This window comes from Nyctibius grandis, chromosome 6 (assembly GCF_013368605.1).
Source record: "Nyctibius grandis isolate bNycGra1 chromosome 6, bNycGra1.pri, whole genome shotgun sequence".
Lineage (NCBI taxonomy): Eukaryota > Metazoa > Chordata > Aves > Nyctibiiformes > Nyctibiidae > Nyctibius > Nyctibius grandis.
The window spans coordinates 63772419-63798404 of NC_090663.1; the positions used below are offsets into that span (position 1 = coordinate 63772419).

General features: G+C 43.6%; 2 protein-coding genes across 5 annotated transcripts in view; one reads left to right on the forward strand and one right to left on the reverse strand.

The window, feature by feature from the left end:
• On the forward strand, positions 1-17480 carry CSGALNACT1 (chondroitin sulfate N-acetylgalactosaminyltransferase 1). Its single transcript, XM_068402645.1, has 7 exons — positions 1-634; positions 8101-8317; positions 11885-11986; positions 12788-12966; positions 13372-13466; positions 16582-16663; positions 17050-17480. The coding sequence occupies exons 1-7, from the start codon at positions 1-3 to the stop codon at positions 17331-17333; spliced, it is 1593 nt and encodes a 530-aa protein (XP_068258746.1). The 3' UTR covers positions 17334-17480.
• The window catches only part of SH2D4A (SH2 domain containing 4A), a 27399-nt gene continuing 8333 nt past the window's right edge, over positions 6921-25986 (reverse strand). For 2 of the 4 annotated variants that reach the window (XM_068402647.1, XM_068402646.1), the window contains exons 8-9: positions 25727-25947; positions 22914-24207 (exon numbers count right to left, since the gene is read on the reverse strand). In XM_068402647.1, coding sequence (XP_068258748.1) covers positions 24115-24207; positions 25727-25947 — 314 coding nt within the window. In that variant the 3' untranslated portion in view covers positions 22914-24114. Of the gene's footprint in view, positions 7028-22913; positions 24208-25726; positions 25948-25986 lie in introns of those variants that run through there. The other 2 variants (XR_011048348.1, XM_068402648.1) reach the window with 2 other exon arrangements.

Here is a 25986-nt window from a genome sequence, read left to right on the forward strand (position 1 = left end):
ATGATGCTCCGACGAGGATTTATTCTATTTCTCCCCCGACTTGTAGGCCTGCTGGTGGTGGCATGTTGCTTGGTGTCTATTGTTTATATGTTGGCTTGCACACCCAAGGGTGACAACCAGCAACTTGCCTTGCCCAGGGTGCACAGTCCAACTGCGAAGGAGGGATATGAAGCCATTCTGCAAGAGCAAGAAGAGCAACACCGCAACTACATCATCAGCTTGAAGAAACAAATTGCCCAGCTGAAGGCTGAGCTCCAAGCCAGGAGCGAGCAGCTTAAGAAGATGCAGAACCAGTACCCAGACCCCGTGGACATTCGGCTTGACCACAGTAAGCCAGAGAAGGCCCAGTCTAACCTGCTGGCTTTCCTCCGTTCCCAAATAGACAAAGCAGAGGTGCACAGCGGCGTTAAGCTGTCCACGGAATATGCAGTCGTGCCCTTTGAGAGCTTTACCCTGCAGAAGGTGTACCAACTGGAGACAGGGCTGACGCGCCACCCAGAAGAAAAACCTGTAAGGAAGGATAAGCGAGATGAGTTGACAGAGGTGATCGAGTTAGCTGTTGGGAATTTGAACAATCCAGAGGGGCTCAGCAATGCAAAGCACCGTATATACACAGCCTCTGACTTCGTTGAAGGTTTGTATGCAGACAGCAGGTTAGAAGGTCCACATAGCGCTCATGAGGGGTTCTGGTGTGACTGCGTTGCTGAGGGAGATGGGCATTATCTCAGAGCACAGATGTCTGGGACGGTGTTAGTGCTCTGACCCAGTGATGCTGTCTCAGGCACAACCGCAGAATGGCAGCTTTCTGGGGTAATGGGACTTTGTGACAACAGAGCCTGCCAGTCTCTCATAGTGACCACCAATGTGTGCTCACAGCTCTCTACTCATGCGCTTGCCTCAGAACTGACAAAGCAAGGAGTGAATGACCAGGCTGCAATCCCAGATCTGTTACCAGTGTTGAGACTGACAACTGCCGTTCAAATTCAAACTCCAACGTTACCCTTACTTCCACCTGCACAGCTCTGCCAGAGTCACAGTGGCAAGATAGCTCGAGGGCAGAAGCTGAGGAGCTCAGTAACTCAGCTGGTATCACCTATAACTTCAAATAACTAGGAAAGCTTTACCTCTACAGGGTATCTATCTCCTGTAGCGGGAGTGGCGGACCTTAGCCCTCCGATTCTAAAATGAGCTAAACAGTCTTTACCCTCACGTGTAATATTGAGGCAGTAAGTGTGGATTTTTAAAGTGCCACTTTTAACAACAACCAGATTTTACTTCACCTCTTCTGTCACTAAATCCAAAGTGCTTACTTGTTTCCAGTCAGGCTGCTTTTTCCCAGCCAGACATAGGCACCAGAAGTATTCCAGGAGTTGTGATGTCTCTGTGGTTGGTGATACCTGTGCAGGTTAGCCCCTGCTGCATGGCAGCTCTGAGTTAAAAGGGCAGGAACACGTGCAGCAGAAACATGATACGAGACAAGATTTCGCAGATCTTGTTTCCAAGGGCTCATGACTGTTTCTCATTCAGTAAGAGAGCTACATTTTTTCTTGTAATATGGCTGTCCTAATTTAACTTTATAGGAACTGGCATGTTCCCCGCTTGTTGTTCAATAGTGTTGTCTGTAAGAGAGATTTTATCCACAGCTGACCTAGCTGAATTTAGTACAGGAGGAAAAAGTTGTCTTGCTCATCTTCAGATGTTTGTGCTGCAGACTTAGAGTGCATGGGGTAAGATGCCTACCTTTCATGGAATGACTGCTCTAATGTGCTGAACACAAGCCCCCATGGTTATCCCAAATCACTAGTGAGTTTGCTGTGGATTGTTTTCTTCATCTAATATTTACGAATAAAGCAGAGCAAAATGCATCTTCCATGTGATGAGAACAAACTATTGCCATTGTGCAATGGCTAGTTGTTCATTTCCACTCTCTGTATATGTTTCTCTGGTGATCATGGTATTGAGAGACAGTAGGTTCTTGAGGCCATGCTGGGATATACCTGCCAGTCAGGCAGGCACCTCCTACAGCAGGGACATGAGTTATTCAGACTGTGGAGACCTTGTTGAGGCAGGTCCTGGCTCCCCTCTGGTCCAGGCACTTCCTCCACACCAGTCAAATTCCTCTTGCTCAGACATGGGACCAGGACATGAGCAGGGAATTGAGAAGTGGTGCTGGCTGGCAGCACTTTAATGCATCATGGAGCTACGTGCTTCGAGTCTCCTCCTTTCTATTTGTTGTTTGGTTTATCATTTCAAAATATGTTTCTACTGTTTATTATAGGAGCTGAACAAGCATGTATGACTGTTTGGCACCAGCTCTTTCATGGGGAGAGGGTGAGGGGAAAGGAGATGTTTCCTGCCATACATTGCTTAACAGTCCATTAAAGTTACCCTTTTGCTTAGAGCCTGCCTTTATGCACAATCAAGGATCTTTGCCTGGCTACCAGTGCTGTCCTTGGGGAACAAGGTAGAATCTGGTGTGCAGAAAGGCATAGAGAAGGGATGCACACTGCAGTGCTGGCTCTGTGGAGGTTCTTCATGCACTAATGGCCTTGCTGGCTTTCACATATCATGGTGAAATAATCCAGAGGGAGGAAGCCCTGCATGCGACTTGGAGCTCAAGAAACTGGACCCCTGCGTGCAGCTCAGTCTGAGCTCAAGAAACGTTCCTTGTGTCCTCCTCTGCAGGGCAGGCCCTTGCTTCTGTAGGTTCAAGGTAACAATTTCTCATTCTTACTCAGCAATGCACACAGATTTGTTTGCAAATGCAGGGATTGGTGCATCAGGGCTGGAAGCAAAGAGCTGACTTGGCAGAAGATTTCCCTGCAGAGTTCCTTTGGAAGTCTCTGTCATCTCTTGGCAGTCTCTTTTCCCCCATCCTCCATTCTCCAAGAACAGCAAAAACTGCCAATCTAAGCAAAAAAAATCCATTGCTCTGTATAACTTGAGCAGGAGAAAGGAGGACTGAGTTTTGTGTTCCAATTCTGCCTTTCAAGTACGGTTTGGACTCAGAACTTGTTTTGGAGACAGTGCTCTGCAGGTGCCACTGCCTACACAACAAGTTAGTAACAGGCTGGATTCCATGGCAGCTTCTGGCAGCTTCCTACCAATCCAACACAGCAACCGTGAGCAGCGTTACCCAGCCAGCAAAGCCAGCTTTTTTAATTTTCTGGAACTGCCCAGGGTAGCTGGCGCTTTCTGGGAGATGTGCCCGGGTCTGCACTGAAAGTAATACCGCTTAACCCTGTAAGCTTTTTATCTTCCAGCTGCTTTAGCAATAACAGCACACAAAAGATGTATGCATCTCTTATGTTAAAGGTGGGGCTACTGCCGTCATCTTAAGGTTGAGCAGGTGGAGGGATGTGCTGAAATGAAAATCAGGTAATTGGGGTCAGAGACAGGATTCAAATCCTGAACTGATGCTCTTGATATGTCAGACTTGTGTCGTTGTTTCTGCCCTATTCAGCGAAGCCTTTGACACCGGCTTCACTCAAGTGTGTTGCTGATTCTGAGTCTTACTAGCATGTAGAGTGGTGCAAGTTAATTTTGTTTGCTTGGGCCTCTTGTGTGGATTTTTGTATTCTCATCGGTCACATCTGGTACCTGCTTTCACTTTTTCAGTACTAGTTCATTGCTAACATATGCCAATAGGCAGGGTGGTGGTGTGGTGCAATAAATTTGATTAGGGTCTGTATCTCTTCCTCTTTTCCATTTTGTACGTTTTTTCTTGTCTTTGCAGAGGGAAAATGTTTCTTCAAACATTTCTTACATTTAAGGAGAAATGTTTTGTCTCTGTGGCTGGGATCTCTTAAAATAAGTGGTGCATCCTCTGCAGTTTATAGACAGAACCACTTGTGTGTGGGAATTGGACTGTGACCCTAGTACCTTACATCTGAGCTAAACTCCTTCACAGCAGATTTGCTGTTACATGAAATTTGGACAGGATTCTCAGACAGTTCTCCTTCCAGGAGTAATAGCTGACACGTGGTGGAATTTTCCATTTTTTCTTATTCAGAACCAAGAGAACCACACCTTCTCCCTGGGGCCTGAAACGTATCCATCTGGCTGCTGCTCTGCTCGGCTTCTCTCTTCACAGAGGCACTTGGGCTGCTCAGCTGCTATAATCCTCCCCTCTCCCCCTTATTCCTCACACTTCTATACCAAGTTCACTGGTTTTCTGCCATGAGGAGTTAATAAGAAACAACATGGAAAAGATCAGAAATTTCTGGGTATTATAAGCAGGCAAAAGACTGCTCTGTTTCCAATAGAAAGCCAGTTGCTCAGTGGGCAGAACAACAGGTCTGGTCATTAATTTATGCAAATGGCAGCAGAGCTGAATAGATTTGGAAGTCATTCATTTTCCTAAAGATGGAGATAATAATTTGGAGACTCTGACAAGCCTGAATGATGTGTTCCATAAGTGAATGTAATCACTGTCTGGTGATACTCCTTCCCAACAGAAACATTTCCAGAAAATCCCTGGATTGCTTCAGAGATGCCCTGCCATGGCACTGTCAAATATGCTGCATCATAAGTTTTCCTACCTAGAGTATGTGGCTGTCTAGTGACTGGAATTTTAAATAGGGTCTCAGAGACAAATGAAAAGGAGTAGCTTTGCTTTCTCAAATTGACAGCTACTGGTGGTGGGCTACTTGGTGCAGTTTTGCCCTGGAAGCTTATCGGGAGAAAGGATGATGCTCTTCCTCAAACGATAAGATGCTGTACTTTATGGCATGTGAAGTGAGATCACCGTAATATTGAGTTAAAATGGGGACAATGAATGCTCATGAATCATAATAACTGTTCCTACAACATCTAACAGAATATAAGTAATGAGCACAGGTCCAGGGAGTGTTTCTATTGACAGTGGAAGACCTGAAACCTGTGGTCTGTGGAACTGAGGCTGAAATTGTCATCCACCTAACAGCATTTTGTTAGGGTTGCATGGCTGTTTGCTAGTTATCAGTTCCAAGTAGATCTCTGAAACTTGTTTGCCTGCCCTGCTGAACAGAGATCAGGTATTTTCCATTTCTTTAGAGAGCCCTGGGAATTGCTGCTCCAAAGACTGGACACTTCCTTCTCTTCAGTCAACCCTTCAGCCCAGGTCTTTTTTTGCTTCTCACTTGTCGTTTTCCTTCTTTTTAGGGCCAGTGTCTCTGCTGACCCAAAGCTCCTGTTCACTTTTTTACATTGGGTTTCCAACGGCTTTGACTTTTCTCCCTGCCTCTGAAAGGAATGGTGCATATTCTGAAATATAGCTACTGTAATGGAAGCAATAAATGATCAATTAACCTTCTTTTATCCATACTGAATATCTAGCCTTTCCAAGGCTTTTGTTTCAGGAGCAACCTTTTCAGGAGACGTTTTTTTGTTTTACTTTTTTGAGACTAGTTTTTTCCCCTCTTTGTAGCTCATCTCTTAGAATTGAGGCAGCTCATCTAACTGAATCACGTAAAAAGTCCTGACGGCACGAATGAAGTAGTGCCTTCGGAAATGGAAAAATCTTGTGAAAGGCAGGATGTTCTGCTGGGTGAGTCCTCAGAGTGACTCAGGACATTCAGGCTCATTTCCAATGCTCACTGCCTGACCTTGGGCAAATCACTTTGTTCTCTGCTTCTAAAAATAAGATACTTAAAAAAAGAAAGAAGATGCTTAAAAAAAGGAAAACAAATGGTTTAAATGTGCATCAAGAATAACCATATTTAATTACATGCATTAAATTTGCATACAAGTCTCTTCAAGATAAAATGTTAGGATTATAAATTCTTGGATTACCATCTTGCATGAGGGAACATAGCCTTCACCTAAGCTGCTTGTTTTTAGCTGTAGTAGGAACCCCCCGAACCACAACATGCATTCTGCTTTAAGGTGCTTCTTGCTTATTTGGCAAAGCTTCCTTTATACCATAAATGTAGTACATATCTCTGGGGAAGTAGTACTTATGGGGTCATTGTTTCTTGGCTGGGGTAGAAGAGAATGTAGAAGCAAAGACTTTGAGATGTTGCATGGTAGATATTATTAAATTGGTTAATTTAATTTAGATCTTTGTTCTTATGAAAAAATGTCAGTTCACTATGTCAAGCATGTGAAACAGTCCTATATATTTCTCTCTAGAGAAAATGCAAATCAGATTTAATTTAGATTTTTGTTGAGCTTAATGTCAAAGGCTACCTTAACTTTCTACAACACAAGGTCCTTGGCACGACCTGTGTTCAAAAACTACCTGAGTTAATGAGTGCACCCAGCAACACACTGGGATCATCAGTAGGCTTTCTGTAAGAGTAAATGAGTGAGCAGAATTCAAAGGCCCAGATTTCCATTCTCTGGCCACCAGGAGGAAGAAATGCAGGGACTATTAGGTCACCGTTCAGATAATCTCAAGTGCAGACTCAAGTTCAATAACGGATGTAGTTCATGGTCTGCGCCTTGGGCAGACTATATAGAAAAAGCTAGGGGGAGTCATGGGCACGGCTTTGAAAGATTAGCAGTAAAAGAATGATAGAGCTGCTATCTCACTAGATTCATCTGTTATGCTGGAGGGAGGATTGGAGCATTTGTTGAATCAGCTTATATTAAAAATAAAACATGAAGTGAATAACAGATCAGTAAATCTGCATATAGTATTAACCAACTGAAGTGTTCATTAAGAATAAAACACTTACACAATGATAGTGAAGATAAGACAGTCCACAGAACTCTGGCCAGATAAAATCACACCTCATTAATCTTTTGGATGTTCTGACATGACAGTGTAAAAGCTACAATACAAGATGAAGAGCTTATGTCACTTTGATGTTCAAAGAAACCTTTGCCCAGACCTTCACAAGAAATACAGTCGGAGCTGACAGTCTGTGGGTTGAGTGCACAGCAATGTTACAGATCAGGGAATGACTAAGATTAAAAAAAAAAAAAAAAAAGGCATTATTTTGGTCAAGCTGTTCTTCATAACCAGATGGGGAGAAAAAGAATGAAAAAACAAGTCAAGCAGAGGAGTGTTCTTCCAGACATGTTTTACTTGTCTCTTGAGTTTCTGCAAGAGATGGAAGGCAATGCAATTATACTCTTCTACTAGTGAAGTTGTTAGGATATTTACAGTGGCTTAACAAGTAGTTAGAACTAGCATTTAATTATTCCTTCTTAAACCTAACAGATCTAACTATGAAAAAGCTTTGTTTCAGTATGCACTGTAGGGACTGAAGTGTCATTTAGAGTGGATCAAATCTATAGGCTTTTTGCCAACTTTGTCTCATTTAAGGTATCAGAATAGCATTTCAGTAGGGCAGGATCAATACTTTTATAGTTAATGCCAGCCCTCAGCATGGGACCAATTTCACCCGTTGAGTATGTTAAAAGTTCATTCCATACAGGAAATAAGTACATGCTTATATGAATTAAATATCCTTGCAAACTGTCTAATGCAGTGTCCAGGATTGTGTCCTGGGTCTAGTCTCTGACAAACTCCATAGTGTCATCCTTGCAGACCATTACTCGCCCAGGAGTGGGCATATTGCCACAAAGAAAATAAAAGTCTCTTGAGAGTTGAGTAACAGGAGAGTTTTGTTCTAATTAGCAGTGGGCGAAGTTGATGGCTGCTGGGGCCTGGTTGCATAGTTTTATTAGGGGACTTTCCAGAGAACCCCTCAGAAAGGAGGAAATAAATGTGCTCATCAGGAAATTGCTTTTCTGGGAGATGGCCTAATCACCCATATTGCAGAGAGGCAGGCTGCCTTTTGCAGTCTCTCTGCATCACCATTACCATGCATGCCCGCAGTGTGCAATTGGAGCAGTCTGAAAAATAAGGACAGTATGTCTGCTGGGTTATACTGAGTGTGAGCAATTGGTAACCTTCAGGGGTTTGTAACTCAGCCAAGCCTAGGAATGTGTCTTCGAGAATACCAAATAGCTCCTGCAACCCAGGGCTGTGTCCCTGCCAGAGTGACAGCCTTCTCCAAACAACGGTGGATTGCGTACTGGTTTAAAAGTAAATATCTCATGCCTCTGCTGCCTTTTCAGCTTAGGTGTAACACATGAAGACTGCATCCTTTTTTTTCCCCTAGAAGCCCAGCTTTAATCCAAAGTCTCCTCTCTTTTGTTTTCGTGCAGGGATCTACCGCACAGAAAAAGACAAAGGCACGTTGTATGAGCTGACTTTCAAAGGAGACACAAAACATCAGTTCAAGAAGATTGTTTTATTCCGGCCATTTGGTCCTGTAATGAAAGTGAAAAATGAAAATGTCAATATGGCTGACACACTTATTAATGTCATTGTGCCATTGGCCAAGAGAGCCAGCAAATTTCGGCAATTCATGCAGAATTTCAGGTGGGTTTCCATTCCAGTGCTGCCTTTGCTTTTTCTTACTTGGAAAGTAAGAGGCAATTTTAAGAGTTATGAAGGCCTCACTCAGTAAAAATCATGCTAATTTTATATAACATTTCATTCACTTGTGCAAGAGTTAAATGAGCCCACTAGAGGAGGGGCCCTGCTTGACCTGTTGTTTGTGAACAGAGAAGGACTAGTGGGAGATGTGAGGGTCGGTGGCCGTCTTGGGAATAGGGACCACGAAATGTTAGAGTTTTCGATAGTGGGGGAAGTAAGGAGGGGCAAGAGCAGAACTTCTGCCTTAGATTTCCAGCAGGCTGACTTTAGCCTGTTTAAGAGGTCGGTGGACAGTGTCCCTTGGGAGTCGGTCCTGAAGGGCAGAGGAGTCCAGGAAGGCTGAACGTGCTTTAAAAAGGAATTGCTAAATATTCAGGAGCAGGCTGTCCCGGTGTGTAGGAAGACAAGCCGTCGGGGAAAAAGACTGGCCTGGTTAAACAGAGAACTTAGGCTAGAACTTAAGGAAAAAAAGAGAGCCTATTTGCTCTGGAAGAAGGGTTGGGTAACTTGGGAGGTCTATAGGGATGTTGCCAGGTAATGTAGGGAGAAGATTAGAAGGGCCAAAGCTCAATTAGAGCTTAAGATTTGGCTGCTGTGGTCAAAGATAAAAAAAAAGGTTTCTACAAATACATTAACAGCAAAAGGAGGGTCAAGGAGAGGTAGTGTAGTGTCAGGGGATGAGGAAAAGGCAGAGGTGCTCAGTGCCATCTTTGCCTCGGTCTTTAATCTCAGGACCGGTTATCCTCAGGAGACTCAGCCCCCAGAACCTCAAGGTAGGGGCAGGGGGCTGTGTGAACCTCCCGTAATCCAGGAGGAGACGGTTAGTGACCTGCTGTGCCAGTTGGACACCCACAAGGCTATGGGACCGGATGGGATTCACCCCAGAGTAATGAAGGAACTGGCAAATGAACTTGCCAAACCACTCTCGATTATCTACCGGCCGTCCTGGTTAACTGGAGAAGTTCCAGCTGACTGGAAATTAGCAAACATAACGCCCATCTACAAGAAGGGTCAGAAGGATGATCCAGGGAACTATAGGCCTGTCAGCCTGACCTTGGTGCCAGGCAAGGTGATGGAACAGATCATCCTGAGTGCCATTACACGGCACATGCAGGACAATCGGGGCATCGGGGCCAGCCAACATGGATTCATGAAAGGCAGGTCCTGCTTGACCAACTTGGTTTCCTTCTATGACCAAGTGACCCGCTTAGTAGATGAGGGCAGGGCTGTGGATGTAGTCTATCTAGACTTCAGTAAGGCATTCGACACTGTCTCCCGCAGCATCCTCCTAGACAAACTGTCTGCCCGGGGCTTGGATGGGTGGACTCTTCAATGGGTTAAAAACTGGCTGGATGGCCAAGCCCAGAGAGTGGTGGTGAATGGGGCAAAGTCCAACTGGTGGCCGGTCACTAGCGGTGTTCCCCAGGGCTCAGTTCTGGGGCCGGTGCTGTTCAATATCTTTATAGATGATCTAGACGTAGAGATTGAGTGCACCCTCAGTAAATCTGAAGATGACACCAAGCTGTGTGGGAGTGTCGATCTGCTGGAGGGTAGGAAGGCCCTACAGAGGATCTGGACAGGTTAGATAGATGGGCCGAGACCAACGGCATGAGGTTCAACAAGAGCAAGTGCCGGGTCTTACACTTCGGCCACAACAATCCCATGCAGCGCTACAGTCTGGGGGAAGAGTGGTTAGAAAGCGGCCCCGTGGAAAGAGACCTGGGGGTGCTGATCGACAGCCAGCTAAACATGAGCCAGCAGTGTGCCCAGGTGGCCAAGAAGGCCAATGGCATCCTGGCCTCTATTAGGAATAGTGTAGCCAACCGGTCTAGGGAAGTGATTGTCCCTCTGTACTCAGCACTAGTGAGGCCGCACCTTGAATACTGTGTCCAGTTCTGGGCCCCGCACTTCAAGAAAGATGTTGAGGTGTTGGAGTGAGTCCAGAGGAGGGCGACCAAGCTGGTGAAGGGTCTGGAGGGTCTGACCTATGAGGAACGGCTGAGGGAGCTGGGGTTGTTTAGCCTGGAGAAGAGGAGGCTCAGAGGTGACCTTATTGCAGTCTACAACTACCTGAAGGGAGGTTGTAGCGGAGTGGGAGTCGGCCTCTTCTCCCGGGCAACTAGTGATAGGACAAGAGGACAGAGCCTCAAGCTTCGCCAGGGGAGGTTCAGGTCAGACATTAGGAGGCATTTCTTCTCAGAAAGGGTCATTAGACATTGGAACAGGCTGCCCAGGGAGGTGGTGGAGTCACCATCTCTGGATGTGTTTAAGAAAAGACTGGACATGGCACTTAGTGCCATGATCTAGTTGACATGGTGGTGTCAGGGCAATGGTTGGACTCAATGATCCCAGAGGTCTCTTCCAGCCTGATTGATTCTGTGTGATTCTGTGATTGTGCCACTAAGAAGCCATTTTTGAGACTATAGAAACTGAAAGGCATTTGGCTGCTTAATGTGTTGTCATTAGCAGTAAAAGTGATTATATTCCAGTCATCAGGGTTTCTGATTTGCATGTACCTGGCTTATGTGTCTCAGTCTGTTTTCTTGGGGCACATGTGACGGTGGCAACATGAGAATTTAATGCCATTAGTTGCAAAGGAACATTTCTAAGGAGAAAGGGAATTAGTGCTCCCGGACACTTTGCTGGGCCCTAATAGAGAAAAGATTAAGGCAATAGGAGGCAAGAAGGAAATGTATTTGAACTTTCAGGATAGTTACTTTTAAACTTCTTTTATTTTTCAGCACAGAGATGATGTTTGGAGAGATAATTTAAGTGAGATGTATCTTTAAATAGCTGCCCAGAAAACACTGTGTTAGCAACAGATACTGACTCTTACAATGGGATTTGTTTTGCCTAATTACAGCCATCTAAAAGTAGACTCCTTGTCTAAATTAACCATCTGATAGATGCTTGTTTTAGGATGGGAGAAATCACCCTGTGGTCATGCTGATCTCTCTGCTGATTATAGATGAGCTCTTGCTGACTAAACTTTGTGGAAGTGAGGAATGATGTCTAATATTAGTTCATATTTGTCCTACCCTCAGGCTACTGGCTTGATCTCTGGTTGATACTAGTATCAACATGAGTAAATGTTTCTTAACAAAATGCCAAAGATCTGAACTCTGGAATACCTGTTGCAAAAAATCAAGGTTAAGAGGTAGGGTATGTATAGCTTATTTAAAATCCCCCTTCTCATATTCTCTTTAGTGCTGGAGTTATTGCCTGCCTGATCATTCTTCCAGGGGCTGGATGTCCTGTTTTAACAGTGTTCTCCTATTAATATAACAAACACTGCTTAGAGAGTTTTTTCCTAATCTGCCCAAAAGATAGTCTTATGTCCCATCTGACAGAGGCAGTGAGCCCCTTCATCAGGACAAGGATCTCTGTCAGTGAATTGTGCCCTCAGGAATGCCTTGCAAGGTTCACCCTACTCTGCCATCCCCAGTGGGTGTAGGTTGTTGAAGAAAACTAACTTCTGGGACAAGTCACAAATCTGTCTCTATTCTCTAGGGAAATGGGCATTCGGCAGGATGGGAGAATTCACCTCACAGTAGTTTACTTTGGAAAAGAACAAATGAATGAAGTTAAATTGATACTTGAAAATAATTCCAAGTAAGTACCTGAATATCTGATGTGTGCTGCTCATACACAGCCATTGTACCACGAACTGGAGACTGGGCAGCTTTCCAAACTCATAGTTGTGCCAAAAAGTTCTAAACTGCATTGAAGAAAATGGCTTTCTTTCCTTTGTATCAGATAAAAATGATATTACCCTGACAGTCCCATATCTGTGTTTTTGTGATGTTGGTTTTTAGAACCACAAAGCAGATTTTACTGAATTTACCTCAGTGCAGCTTTTTTTTCACACTGGTAACTTCTTCAGTGCTTTTGAAAGTGTCTACTGCTAGGACTGAAAGCTGACTTCTAGAGGCAGGTGCAGACAGACAATTTCAGTAGAGCACACAGGAACTAGATGCTTTTGGCCAGGTCTGGTCTGTTGTGTTTGCTTGCATAGCTGTGTTTGTCAAGATCATGTGGCAGCGTAGCCTTTTGTTATCATCTCCATGTGCGAAGAAGACCCTTGTATAGATACGGTAATACAACCACAGGTATTTTATATTTGCCTACTGTAGATATTTTTCTCCATCTAAGCCTTGTTGGGATTTTTGTGAGGTCTGCCCAAAGAACGTCTGTGACAGGAATGCTAGTGTAGGAGTACATAGGTCAAGCTCTGAATGTAGACATAGTGGAAATCTCCTCAAGACTCAAAGAGGACATCTCTTCCCTTGAACTGCTCTCAGAACTGTGATACTGCAGATTTCTAGGTTAATTGTTTCATATTGAGTTCCTGCCCCGACTTGTATTAAGAGCTGAAAGGACAGGGTAAGTTGCTGAATATTTTCCTTCTCTTAGGTCAGCCAACTTCAAGAACTTCACCTTCATCCAGTTGAATGAAGAATTTTCCAGGGGCAAAGGATTAGATGTTGGTGCTCGATTTTGGAAAGGAAACAATGTTGTTCTCTTTTTTTGCGACGTGGACATATACTTCACAGCTGATTTCCTGAACTCCTGTAGACTGAACACAGAGCCAGGTACTGCTGCTACTCATGAAGTGTATTGTTTTCCAACCTACCTATTGTGTAACAGCCTTCATCAGTGTACTCTGCCTTTGAGTTGTTAATGAAGCTGCCGTAAATCATTCTTAAAACTTAGGGAACTAATTAAGACAGGTATAAGAATTCAGTTGCTGGTTGGCTTTTGAAAGGTTATAACACTCCTGCTCCCACTGTGATTGAATTTCTTGCCTTCAGCACCTGTGCTTTCGGAAACAGGATCTTTTTGTAATTACGTCCTCATATTCACATTCTCATGCAAAGAACATAGGCTTAGTCCAAAACTTGCGTGACTTTGGATTTGGTCTGTCCTGGACAGCATCTTGTAAGAGAGAGAAGTGTGTTTTATACAGCTTTAAAAAAATAACCCATTGTCATTTCCAGGGAAGAAGGTGTTTTATCCTGTTCTCTTCAGCCAGTATAACCCCAGTATAATTTATGGCCACCATGATTCTATCCCATCTTTAGAACAGCAGCTGGTAAGTACATGCTTCTCGGAATGCCTGCTTTTATTTGGACAAAGCATTTTTTAAAGCTGCATATGCTCTTAGGTACCATTTCCTTATTCCTTCTGCACAGTGACTACCACACAGACAAAATTAACTACAGCAGTCACCTTACTGTGAGTTCTGCAGTTAAGTTTCACAGGGAAGTATCTTGGTACCATTTATTTTAACACTTGTTTGATGTTTTATATGTGGAACCTAAGAATTTAAAACCCTCTGCCAGAAGGGATTTTCTAATTAGCGAACAATTCCTCCATGGTATGCTGTCTTGGGGTGACAGTCCCTGATTTTGCTCTCATTTCTTCCTTGCATGGAGTAGTTTCTTTGCTTGCATCTTGAAGAGCTGACATTTCTAAATACATAGATATTCTTAAATGAGTCAGTGAAAACAGAATTCCAGGAGCTGTCATTCTCCCACGTACTTGAACACCTACAGTGGCTTTTCCCATCCCACAGTTCATGATTAAACTGCCTGCAAGCAGACAGCGTGTTTCTGAAGTGTACCACGTTGTCTGAGTCAAATGACATGCTTGGAGCTGTCCCTTCTGGCTTTAGTCTGGCAGTGATATAACACAGCATAACTCCACTGATTTCCGTGTCACCTGCTTGTCTTTGGTGTGAGAACAAAGCATTATTTTTAAAAACATTGCCATAAGGCATATGATTAAAACATGTAGTTAAACCCAGGTGAATCTCCTTGATGAGGAGGAAGCTGTTGTGAGGAAGCAGCAGAGCACACAGATGAGAGGTTCACATGAATGCCAGTGGCAGAGCCATTGCTTGGTACTGCTGTGGATGCTATTTTCCATTCTCTTGTGCTCTGGCATTGCACTGTCCTGAAGCTGAAGGGATGATAGAAGAGGTGGCTTTCCCTTTATGTACACCCCCCACTCTTGCTTCTCTCCAGAGTCAGCGGGTCACAGTCCTCTGCCCACTAGTGCTGGTAAATGCCTGAATTTTCAAATTGAAGCATAAGCCAGCTATGCAGCTTCATTTGGTTCCTCTGGGTCAGGTCCCAGCCTGCCACAGCTGCCCCTCTTACTGCCAGGCACTGCACCTATCAGGGCTCATCCTGTCCCAGGCTAGACACTATCTCCAGAGCATTGCAGCTTCTGTTGTTGTTCTTGGTAGGTAAGAATTAGGGGTGTTGTGAGCCCAGCAACAGTCACAGCTGTAAAAGATCACTAGGGGTCTGAATCCAGTCTTCAGTCATCTCTACCCTCGCCTCATGCAATCCCTCTAGAAAAATTAAGAATGAGTTTGAAAAGTCCACCCAAAATATTTTAAAATATTTTTTTGTCTACTGCTCCCTGTGTTATCCAACAGGTAGCCAGGAAGTCTTTTACTGAAGAGTCTGGAAAATCCTTTCCACTGTTTTTTTCTCAGAGGAAACTTGTTCTGATAATACCATGGGATTCACGTTAGCTCTTCTTTCTCTGATGAGAGCCCATCAGGGATCCTCAGGCTTGTAAGCACTGTGCTTAGGAAATGAAATAGAATTTAGCTCTCAAGCTAGCATAAATTCCACAAAGTACATTGTCAGGATAGTGCAAGTATTTATAGCTAATACTTGAATCATAAAATGTGATGCTTATGTCAGAAAAGCTTCTTGATTTAAAGAAGTACTTCCAATCTAATTTTTATGTAGATTTTTATATTTTCAGCCCACCTTAGTTCCCAGGCATGAGGCCAGATCTGTGCCATTAAAACAAGACAGCATTAGCTCTCTGTCTTGGTACTCGGGCTGCTGAGAAAAAAAAAGCCTTCAGAAATCTTTGAAATAATTTGATTTGTGCAGCAGCCACTTGCACTAATGGGAAATAATAATGCTGACGCATACGCGTAGCTTGCTGTAAGGGCATCGTTATGGAGATTTCTTGTTACAGTGCAGACCTGAGAGATGTAATCTTGTTTCCTTTTAATTGGCTTCTGCGGTGGCTTGGCTTTTTCAAGGAAAGGAGAAATGAGAAAAGAAAGAGATAGCAATACGAGCAGTAAAATAAAAAAAAGCCATTGAAGTGACAAGGGTTATGAACAAAAAGGAGAGGCATGAACGAGAAATCAGGAGAGACTATTTTGGAAGAGGATTTTTTGGTAAAGGAAATGCTGGGATTTGTAAATCCAGAAGTGGAAATTCAGTCTCCTCATCTTCTGTAACTTTTTTGCAAGTGAAGCCAAAATTTTCAAAAATAGCTGCTAAGGGGTAGGTTTGTAACCAGACCTTCAAGAGTGTGAAGTACTGCTGACTTGCTTAGAGGATTTAAATACCTGTCCCAGTCCCTCAAAACTCTCCGATGCCTCAACAGATTGGGTTGGGTCACTCACACACGTGAATTATGACCTTAGGGATCTATACTTGGATATCTGCTTTTGAAAACAATAGCCATGGTTTCTCACTGCTCTGATTTTCTACCTGTAATACATAATGTTTTCATGGTCCATCTCAGTAATGTAGACTGCACATTCATTATTACAAAGGCTTTTATGGGGGGTATATCTACCACCTAACATTTCTGGACTTCAATTTTAGCTGGATTTTGCAGTTCTGTAATAGAAAACTATTCTTACCACTTTCCTAATTTTTGTCAAAATTAAGGTAATCAAAACGCTGTCAGTTCTGCAGATTAGAACCACTGTTTTCTTCCAGAGCTCTTGTGGTCCACAATCCAGATGCCACCATCTGCTCTACAGCAGAGTCTGGCTTCCATGGTTTACCAGTATGTTGCTTAATGTCAGATTTGAATCGCACAGCAACTGACCATTTTGGAGGATGTTTTGTCTGTGAAGAAGCAAACTCCAGAGAGTGATGTGATATTGCTCCGCTTGGTCTACGACAGCAGGAGCGGAGCGAAACCTGATCGTTCCGGATCAGGGGGTTTTTCCATGATAGCTAATGACACGGCTGTTTTTTTGGGGCAGAAACACGCAATGAGTACCTACAAAACCTGGTTCAGGATCAGCCATGGATTTACGTGGGGAAGAATAAAAGGGCAGTTGCTCCTATTTCTGACCACATTCAGAGACTTCGCTGCTGCTCACACTGAAAGCATTTCTGCTCCCATATAAACCTTCCTTTCCCTCCATGCAGATTATCAAAAAAGAAACTGGATTTTGGAGAGACTTTGGTTTTGGGATGACTTGCCAGTACAGATCTGATTTTATCAACATAGGTAAGAAAAATACACTCCAATATGTCTGCCTTTTTACTGAAACATAGAAAATTTTACTGAAACATAGAAAACATAGAAAATCAGCTTCCCTTTCCTGGGCCAGTGTGTCTATGCCTCTAATTTGCAGCAGTGCTCCGGTTAGATGTTCAGACTATTCCTAGGTGCCATAGAGGTTACCAGAATCTAAGCGCTGCTCGGTACAAATAAAGCAATTTTGTCTGATAGTGAAGGATTTGAAGCTAAGAAATTTGGACACTTTGACATTGGCAGAAAGTGTGGCTGTTTTAAAGGGCTCACTGGAGCCAGGGAACAGCTGTAGTGCAATTAATAGCATTGAGTTTGCTGGTATGTATTTCTAGTTTTATTTTGGATTTTGTTTGTGTCAGGTGGCTTTGATCTGGACATTAAAGGCTGGGGTGGTGAAGATGTACATCTGTATCGCAAATACCTTCACAGCAACCTCATCGTGATCCGAACACCTGTCAGGGGTCTCTTCCATCTGTGGCATGAAAAGCAATGTCTGGACGAGCTGACCCCAGAGCAGTACAAAATGTGCATGCAGTCCAAGGCCATGAACGAGGCTTCCCATGGCCAGCTCGGGATGCTTGTTTTCAAGCAAGAGATTGAGACACATCTACACAGACAGAAACTGAGCAGTAAGAAGACATGAAGCCAGAAAGGGAGGCAAAAAGCCTCTGAATTGGACTGTAGGGTGTTTTGGAAAAGAGTTGCTAACAAGAAAAGATGGGATGAGACTGAAAGAGGATGGAGATTCCAGGAGGATGGCAGCAAAAGAAGATGAGGGAAAGTGCTTGTCCTCCCTTCTTCTGTTTTTTTTTCTTAATAGGGCTTTTAAATACTCCATTAGCCTAACTGTTCAGCACTTGCTTCTGGGGGAGACTTGGACTCTTGATGAGATTCAAGATCACAGAGACAATGCACATTACATAAATGACAGTGTGGTATTCACAATAACAAATGAATGTGCTCTTCTGCTGAAATGTTTGTAAGATGTGTACAGTTATTTAAAGGTTTGACCCTTTGGTGGGCCAATAATAATGAGTTATTTTCTACATCTAACCTGACATATCTAAAAAGGGCTATTTTTGAATAAGTACAGAGCGCCTGCTCTGACAAGGACATCTGATTGTTAACGATGGTTAAGCTGGAGTGACCAAAAATCTTTTTCCCTTAAGGGGCTGGGGGAGAGCAGCAGTGCACTAACAGGCTATTCCCGGTTCATTCAGAGACAAGAGGCATCTTAGAAAGTGCTTTCTGAAATTCAGAAAGAGAAAGCCCTACCAGTCAAGTGTGATGTTTTAAAAACACTGGAGGGTGGTGTTTGTTCTCTTCTGTGGACAGTGAACCAAAAGCAATGAGCCATGTCTGTATCACATGAATCAGATGGTGTATTTCTGCTTTAGAATACTGTAAGTATCTCAAGATTTATTTTTAAATGAAGTTGGTTTTGCTTTGGAATTATTTTGTCATACTTCAGGTTTTCTACTTCTAGCCTTACTAGGAAATAGTACAGCCTTTCCAACACTTGGAAAATGCTCTACAGATCTGTTTCCTGTGGATTGGAACTGGGTTCAGATAAGTGAAGTGATTTTTCTACACAGCCTGAGTGCTGGAAGGCAGAAGCTTTACCATGCTGAAGAAAGGAAATACATATCAACTTGCAGTTCTGATTTAGCAGGGGGCTTTAAACTCTGAACAGCAGATACCAAAATTGATGAACATTTTCTGACTTTATACCAAAGTATTCCTTCTAAACCAAATCTAGATTCTTGCCCAGGGCATAGCAAGCTTTTTGTAATTAACAAAATAAATTTTTGCGATGGATTATAGGACCCTGCAAATTCTCTTATGATAATTATAGGTGCATCCTAAAAATTAGTCTCCTTCTTAATAGATTTCTTTTTCAATTGCCTAAAGCTGTTGAAATCATGAGTTACTGCTCTTGTAAAGCATTTTCTTTTATTGCTGACTGCTGTTTATCATTTTAATATATACTAGCCAACAAAAATTGCATGGGCTTGGAAATCTCATTTGCTTACCTAAATGCTGTTTCTCGGAGTGGTCTCTTTGTTTTATAGCTTCAGATTAATTCAAGGCAGTCTGAAAACAGATTCTAATTTGTTTTTTGGCTTGTAAAAGCTAGGGGAAGAAATATGCAAGATGGCACTGAACAATGAATAAACTGCTGTTTGTCATGCCATTGTGTGGTAGGAAGAGCACTTATGAACCTCTTTTGAAAGCATTGCATACAGAATTGCTGTATGAATACATTTTTGCTGATGACACAAAACTGGGAGAAGTGGCTGACACACGGGAAGGCTGCACAGCCATTCAGAGAGACCTGGACAGGCTGGAGAGTTGGGCGGGGAGAAATTTAATGAAATATAACAAGGGCAAGTGTAGGGTCCTGCATCTGGGCAAGAACAACCCCATGTACCAGTACAAGTTGGGGGCAGACCTGTTGGAGAGCAGCGTAGGGGAAAGGGACCTGGGGGTCCTAGTGGACAGCAGGATGACCATGAGCCAGCAGTGTGCCCTTGTGGCCAAGATGGCCAATGGCATCCTGGGGTGTATTAGAAGGGGTGTGGTTAGCAGGTCGAGAGAGGTTCTCCTCCCCCTCTACTCTGCCCTGGTGAGGCCGCATCTGGAGTATTGTGTCCAGTTCTGGGCCCCTCAGTTCAAGAAGGACAGGGAACTGCTAGAGAGAGTCCAGCGCAGAGCCACGAAGATGATTAAGGGGGTGGAACCTCTCCCTTATGAGGAGAGGCTGAGGGAGCTGGGTCTCTTTAGCTTAGAGAAGAGGAGACTGAGGGGTGACCTCATTAATGTTTTTAAATATGTAAAGGGCAAGTGTCATGAGGATGGAGCCAGGCTCTTGTCAGTGACATCCCTTGACAGGACAAGGGGCAATGGGTGCAAGCTGCAACACAGGAGGTTCCACATAAATATGAGGAAAAACTTCTTTACGGTGAGGGTGACCGAACACTGGAACAGGCTGCCCAGAGAGGTTGTGGAGTCTCCTTCTCTGGAGACATTCAAAACCTGCCTGGATGCGTTCCTGTGTGATATGGTCTAGGTAATCCTGCTCCGGCAGGGGGATTGGACTAGATGATCTTTCGAGGTCCCTTCCAATCCCTAACATTCTGTGATTCTGTGATTCTGTGATAATCTTCAGAGAGAGACAATGCTACTCTAAGTACCTTTTCCCTTGACCCATGTTTACATGTGTTTGTCTTTTGTTAGATGCAAATAATCTGAATTGCATTTCTCTTGCAAATCACCAAACATCCCAAACACTGCAAAAGTACAAAAAGACCAGAAACTCTGTATGCTTAAAAAATCCAACCCCCAAATACAACACTTACCATAAAAACTTCAGCAATAACTCAAGGAGTTCCTCCAAATAACTTTTTTGTTCCCAGAATACATGATAAGTTGTTTATAAAGGGCTTTGTTTTGCTGGAGTAACTTTACAAATATTATGCAGTAGGAGGAGACAGGCATGGCTTTGAATGCATATGAGAGCTATGGTAACTGAGCTGCTCCAAGGTGATAGTTGTTCCTACAGTCCCACTTAACCTGAATTTGAAACTGGGTGATCTGTACTATAAAAGTTTCATAATCATAACTGCCTCAAGCCTAGCCTTAACTATTTCCATGATGTTTTTTCGTTAGCTTTCCCTAAGCAACTTAATGTAACTTTGAGTTTGGTCACACCTGTAGAGCAGAACTAGACCAGATGGTCTCCAGAGGTCCCTTCAAACCTATATTAGTCTCTAATTCTAAGCACTGGGCACCTGCAAATTCAACACTTTGTTACTTTGGGTGCCTTAGCAAGCATGTCATCCAGCCCCTGTCAGAGATTCACAAGTTATGTTTTTAAATAGCACCTTCGTGATTCTCTTGCACATCTTTTTCCACAGAGATGCTATTCCTCCTGCCAGGAATAATACTGTCTATGCAGTTCCTGTTCCTTGGCTGAGAAGGCAGTTTGGCAAGAGGTGAGATTGAATCAATGATGGAGACAGACAGCCCGCAGTCATTGGCCACCTCAGTGATGTGCAGGAGAATCTAATCACTGCAGAAGTCAGGGCTCTCTTAAAGGTGGAGACTGCATTGATACGAGAAGTGAACAACATGAGAAAGGGAAGCTGCTGTTAGCTACATTTCTGTGAGCCAAGTGAAGCTGTAACAGGTCTTCCAGACCAGTAGAAAATGATGAAATCCAAAGAGAGCAGCCAACAGAACCATAGCTTTTGCGAGGCAGCTCTCCTTCCTCGTTTCAGAAACAGCTTGTAATCTTTTCCAGAAGAGCGACTGACTGAATTTTAGTTGGGGACGTAATAGAGATCACCCTGTGTAGATGGGGAAGCCATATAGGGATGCCTTGCTTTAATTTCTGATGTCTGTTGCATGCTCTGGCTAAAGGCATAGACACATGGGGCGAAACAAATTGACATATCCTTCCAGGTTTCATGATCTCTCCAGCAAGCAATTTTCAAATGTGACTACTCTTGTAATCCTTGCCCAGCATCCCTTGAAGAAAGAAAGATTCTACAGAGAAGCTCCCCAAGACAAGCCAACACTATTGATTCCCAACCACTGCAAGCCATCCTTGCTCCACAGACTTTCAGGGTAACTAGATTTCAGAGCAATAGAAGAGCCGGTGTTAAGGGCATCTGTTCTGGCAAGGGTGCTGCCTTTGCAGTCAGTGCAGTAATCTAAATGTGTAGGTATAAAACAGAATCACAGAATCACACAGAATCAATCAGGTTGGAAGAGACCTCAGGGATCATCGAGTCCAACCGTTGCCCTGACACCACCATGTCAACTAGACCATGGCACTAAGTGCCATGTCCAGTCTTTTCTTAAACACATCTAGAGATGGTGACTCCACCACCTCCCTGGGCAGCCCGTTGCAATATCTAATAACCCTTTCTGTAAAGAAATTCTTCCTGATGTCCAACCTGAACCTCCCCTGGCAAAGCTTGAGGTTCTGTCCTCTTGTCCTATCGCTAGTTGCCTGGGAGAAGAGGCCAACTCCCGCTCCGCTACATCCTCCCTTCAGGTAGCTGTAGACTGCAATAAGGTCACCTCTGAGCCTCCTCTTCTCCAGGCTAAACAACCCCAGCTCCCTCAGCCGTTCCTCGTAGGTCAGACCCTCCAGACCTTCACCAGCTTGGTCACCCTCCTCCTCTGGACTCGCTCTGATACCTCAACATCTTTCTTGAAGTGCGGGGCCCAGAATTGGACACCGTATTCAAGGTGCGGCCTCACCAGTGCCGAGTACAGAGGGACGATCACTTCCCTAGACTGGCTGGCTACACTATTCCTAATAAAACTTAATAATAATGTAAAACTTAAGGTAATGTAAAACTTAATAATATAAAACTTAAGGTTTCATCCCTCACAGCAGACAAGTGAATCTGTGAGTCTTTAAAAAACTGAGGCATGATTCTCAACCATGTGGAATAGATATGAACACTGATAGTGGCTTTCCCTGGGCTCTACTGAGCCAACATTTGCAAATAGGTAGTTATAATATAAAGGCATATGAAGCTACTGGTCCACTGGTCAGCAGGTCAAATCCTGAGGAGTTCCACTATAGATCTTAGAGCTAAAATTGATCATGTCCTGCAGTCCTGCCAGATCAGCCTGCAACCTTATTTCTACAAGTTAACACCCTGCCTCTCAAACTGCCTTTTTAAGGGAGACTTGGTCCCCTGTCTGTACCAGCCCATAGGTATACAAAACACTTTGTGATTTGTCTCCAGCAGGATGACAGCTATGGCACGTTCTTCACATGAGAACAGATGCTAACTTTTCTCTAGGATCTCTGAATGACCTTTCATTTTGGCCATATTTTTCAAAAGAAATGGTTCTTGAAGAGGAAGGGAGGGATTTTTTTTCCCCTGCAATAATCTAGATTGATGCAGATTACGTTGAAAATATCTCTTTGATACCTGTGATATAGTGCTCAAGAAGATCCTTAAGTAATTTGCCCTGCCGGAGTGCTGCTACTTTCAGAATCTCACTTTACATTAAGGCTTTATCTCTAGCAAGTTAAACCTGCTGTAACTGGAGTCCAGATATTCCCTTTCCTTGTATGGCAACCACCCAGTAGCATAGTTGTAAATTTTAAGACCAGATGATTACAACAATTTCTTTTAATCTCTATTCTGCAAAATGCAGATCAATATAAGACTGAGGTTTTTGACTGCTTCCTCAAGTTAAGCAAAGTAGCGCTGATCCAACAGAAAGAAGGGAACAGGTAAACAACCGAAACAAGATTGACTCATGTTCACTAACTAAGGATTGCATCTCTAAAAAATTATGTTAGCAGATTTGCACCACAACCTTCAGCTGTACAGTTTGTCATGTGCACCAACATGAGGGAATCTAGGTCAGGATTAATTTGTTATGTGATTCTGTCCAGCCTCTCCCCCGATATTCTGAATTATGTATTTAAAGAGCAGTGTAACAGATACAAAGAGAGAACATTGTGTTGAAAGAACAAGTTCTACGTTAAAGTTTACACCAGATACATCTCCGTAATCTGGACACAACTTGCAATAAATAGCTCCATTTTGGAAAACAGCATTCTTTACTGGCAAACACTCTTCTGTAAACTGTACTAATACTGATATAGGTGCTGCTTCTTATGTTTTTTTTTAGGCTCTGTGCATGTGGTAGTCTTTCATACAAATTCCTGTATCCCTTCCCCTTTCCCTTTCAAAAGACTAATCACTCTCTATGCAGAAAGGCCAGTGTGGAATTTAAATACATGTTAAAAGAGTGAGGATCTATATTCCGAGGCTAAAGGAATTTTAAAAATGCACTTTTCATGAAAATCCTTCTTCACAGAGAACACTTTCCACTGAAAGGCACCGAGGGTTTGCATGGATGTTTGGCTTGAACATCCTTGGTTCCAAGGGCACAGCATTTTACAGGATTAAGCTTCACATTATGCAAATTACTATATCAAGACCAATTCACCTCTCCAAGTTGTTTTGTGCCTTCAGGAAGGTATGATCTCATTCAACAGTAGATACTAATCTATTTCCCAGATGGCACACAACCTTGCATTCAAGAACAAAAGGCAGCTCGAATACAGAAGTCCCCCAGGAAATCTGCAAAAACCCACTGAAAATATGTGGCAGTATTTCCCTGTTCAACAGATTACTTCATCACCTCATTCATTCCGTTGTGCAGGATACATCCTGGTGCTTTGCAACTTGCTGGGCTGATGCATCCTTTAACTCAGTTGATATGACAAACCCACAACAGTACTTATCCTCCCACTGCTTTGTAGTGAAGGATATAAAATAGAGGCATTTATGGCAACTGTTTCAGCTAAGCATCAGCAGCTCTAGTTCAAAGTTCAGTCTTTGTGAATACAAGCGTGGGGCTGCACAGCGAGACCGGAAGGTTCACTCAAAGAGGGAGATGTAATCCGGTTCTTGGTCCTCTTGGCCACATGGGTAAAGCAATAGCTCCTTCCCCAAGGAAGTGATGGGTTCATCCTGTTGATATAGGGTATGATTTAACACCACCTTTCAAACAGACCCTATCACAACATCACAGGGTAGACAGCAGTCTCCCTGCCTCTGTTATGGTGTGGACTTGTTCATGCCACTGGGTGATACAGCTCAGTGCCCCGGGGAACTCAGGGAAGGACCCACATGGCTGACCTCTGTCTTCAAAAAACAATGTCTGTGCTCGGTGCAGTAACCCAGTGGCACGACTCTGGCAGTTCTTGGAAAGAGTTGTGCTCATTTTGTAGGCAACTGCAGCTTCTGTGGTGTGAAATGCTGCCCTGACTAGAAAGTGCTGGAGCAAGGACTGTGCAGCATGCTGGTAAGCAGGATGGAGTGGTTGTGGACTGTGCTCCTGGCTGCATTTGTGGCAGGGACAAGGGTGGGTCCTGGAGTGAGCACATGCCCAGGCAAGCCCTGTTCTAACAAGGGAATTCCCTGATAGTACAGTCTCTGCTGCCCATCTTGTTCTCCCCCTGAGCAGTGGATGCATGGTGGGAACTTGCCTTCTTTCGTGGTCACTCGGTGGGTGATAAGCAGAACCCACTAGAGCACTTTATCAGAGTGGGTTCATCTTGCCCATGTCTGCTGCAGTGCAGGGGGTCTGTAGGATTCTTTGCAGACTGTGGGCATGGCTCTACCTTTAATATAGATATGCACAGCCAGGCTTTAAATCCTCTGGCTCTGGTACCAATAGCCATATAGCTCCTGCTTTCAACAATTTCAGCCTGAACTGTGAAATCCATGCAAGAAGCAAATTCAGGTAGCCCAGGTAGAGCTCCATATAGCAAATGAACATAGATATTTTCCTCATGCCCAATTTTGTTTGGCCATAGCTATATTAGGCTAGGCACTTATTTAAAAGAAACATGGATGTTAAATGAACATTTAGGCAAAATGATTGTCCTGTCCCTGGGCAGATCTTACAGTAAAGGAATGAACAATCCATCCGGCCTTCCTTGGAGCCCATGTAACTGCAGTCAGTGCTAGTAAACACTGCTGTTATTGTTGCAAGAACCTGCCAACCTTCTTCCTTCCCTTCTATTTTTTTATCTTTGCTCAGTATCACACCTTGCCTGCTTTGAGATTATAAAGATATTTTGTTCTCTTTCATGCTGAAGCTGGAGGCAAGCAGGATTTTCTGCTTACCCAACTTGCCAGGACCCCACAACCACAGAGAGAATCCAAAAAAAAAGGAGTCTGCATGAGTATGCTGTCACCTCTCACCTTATCAGCATTTCTACTAAATAGTGTGTAAGTAACTTGAGCCCTGTGTGCAAGGTGTTCTGCACACTTGAGGGGGAGTGAGTCAGGTCTAAGATGTCTGTTAGGTTACCTGAGATGTACCCATCAGGCTGGCACACCCTTCTGGAGCAGCACACAGGATACCCAACGGCAGCTAAAATGGGTTTAGTTACCTACTTTAAAACAATGGAATCTATTCTTTCTTATTTTGAAGTGCCCTGAGGCAATTAAACAGTTAATGAATGCATTGCTAGATGTTCACCTTGTGGTAGTCTACAAGGTCAGCCAGCGTTGAATGTTGTAGCTGGTCCACTCCAAGAAAGCTGTAGGAATCACTGGAGGCATCAATGAGGAAATGTTTACATCCTTCCACAGACCGATAGGAGAGCACATAGCCTTTGATTTTCTCACTGACCTGGACCAGAAAACTCCCCGGTACTGTTTTATTCAGAATCTCCTCTGCTTTCTTAGAGGTTAGGATACCTATTCAAAATCAAAACACAAAACTGAAAGGAGAAAAGC

What these genes read in the sequence shown, in the direction of transcription:
- CSGALNACT1 (XM_068402645.1), top strand. Translation starts at nt 1, where the DNA reads ATGATGCTCCGACGAGGATTTATTCTATTTCTCCCCCGACTTGTAGGC. An exon ending in CAATTCATGCAGAATTTCAG is followed by an intron (nt 8,318 to 11,884) that starts GTGGGTTTCCAT and finishes TCTATTCTCTAG; the next exon opens with GGAAATGGGCATTCGGCAGG. An exon ending in ATCTGATTTTATCAACATAG is followed by an intron (nt 16,664 to 17,049) that starts GTAAGAAAAATA and finishes TGTTTGTGTCAG; the next exon opens with GTGGCTTTGATCTGGACATT.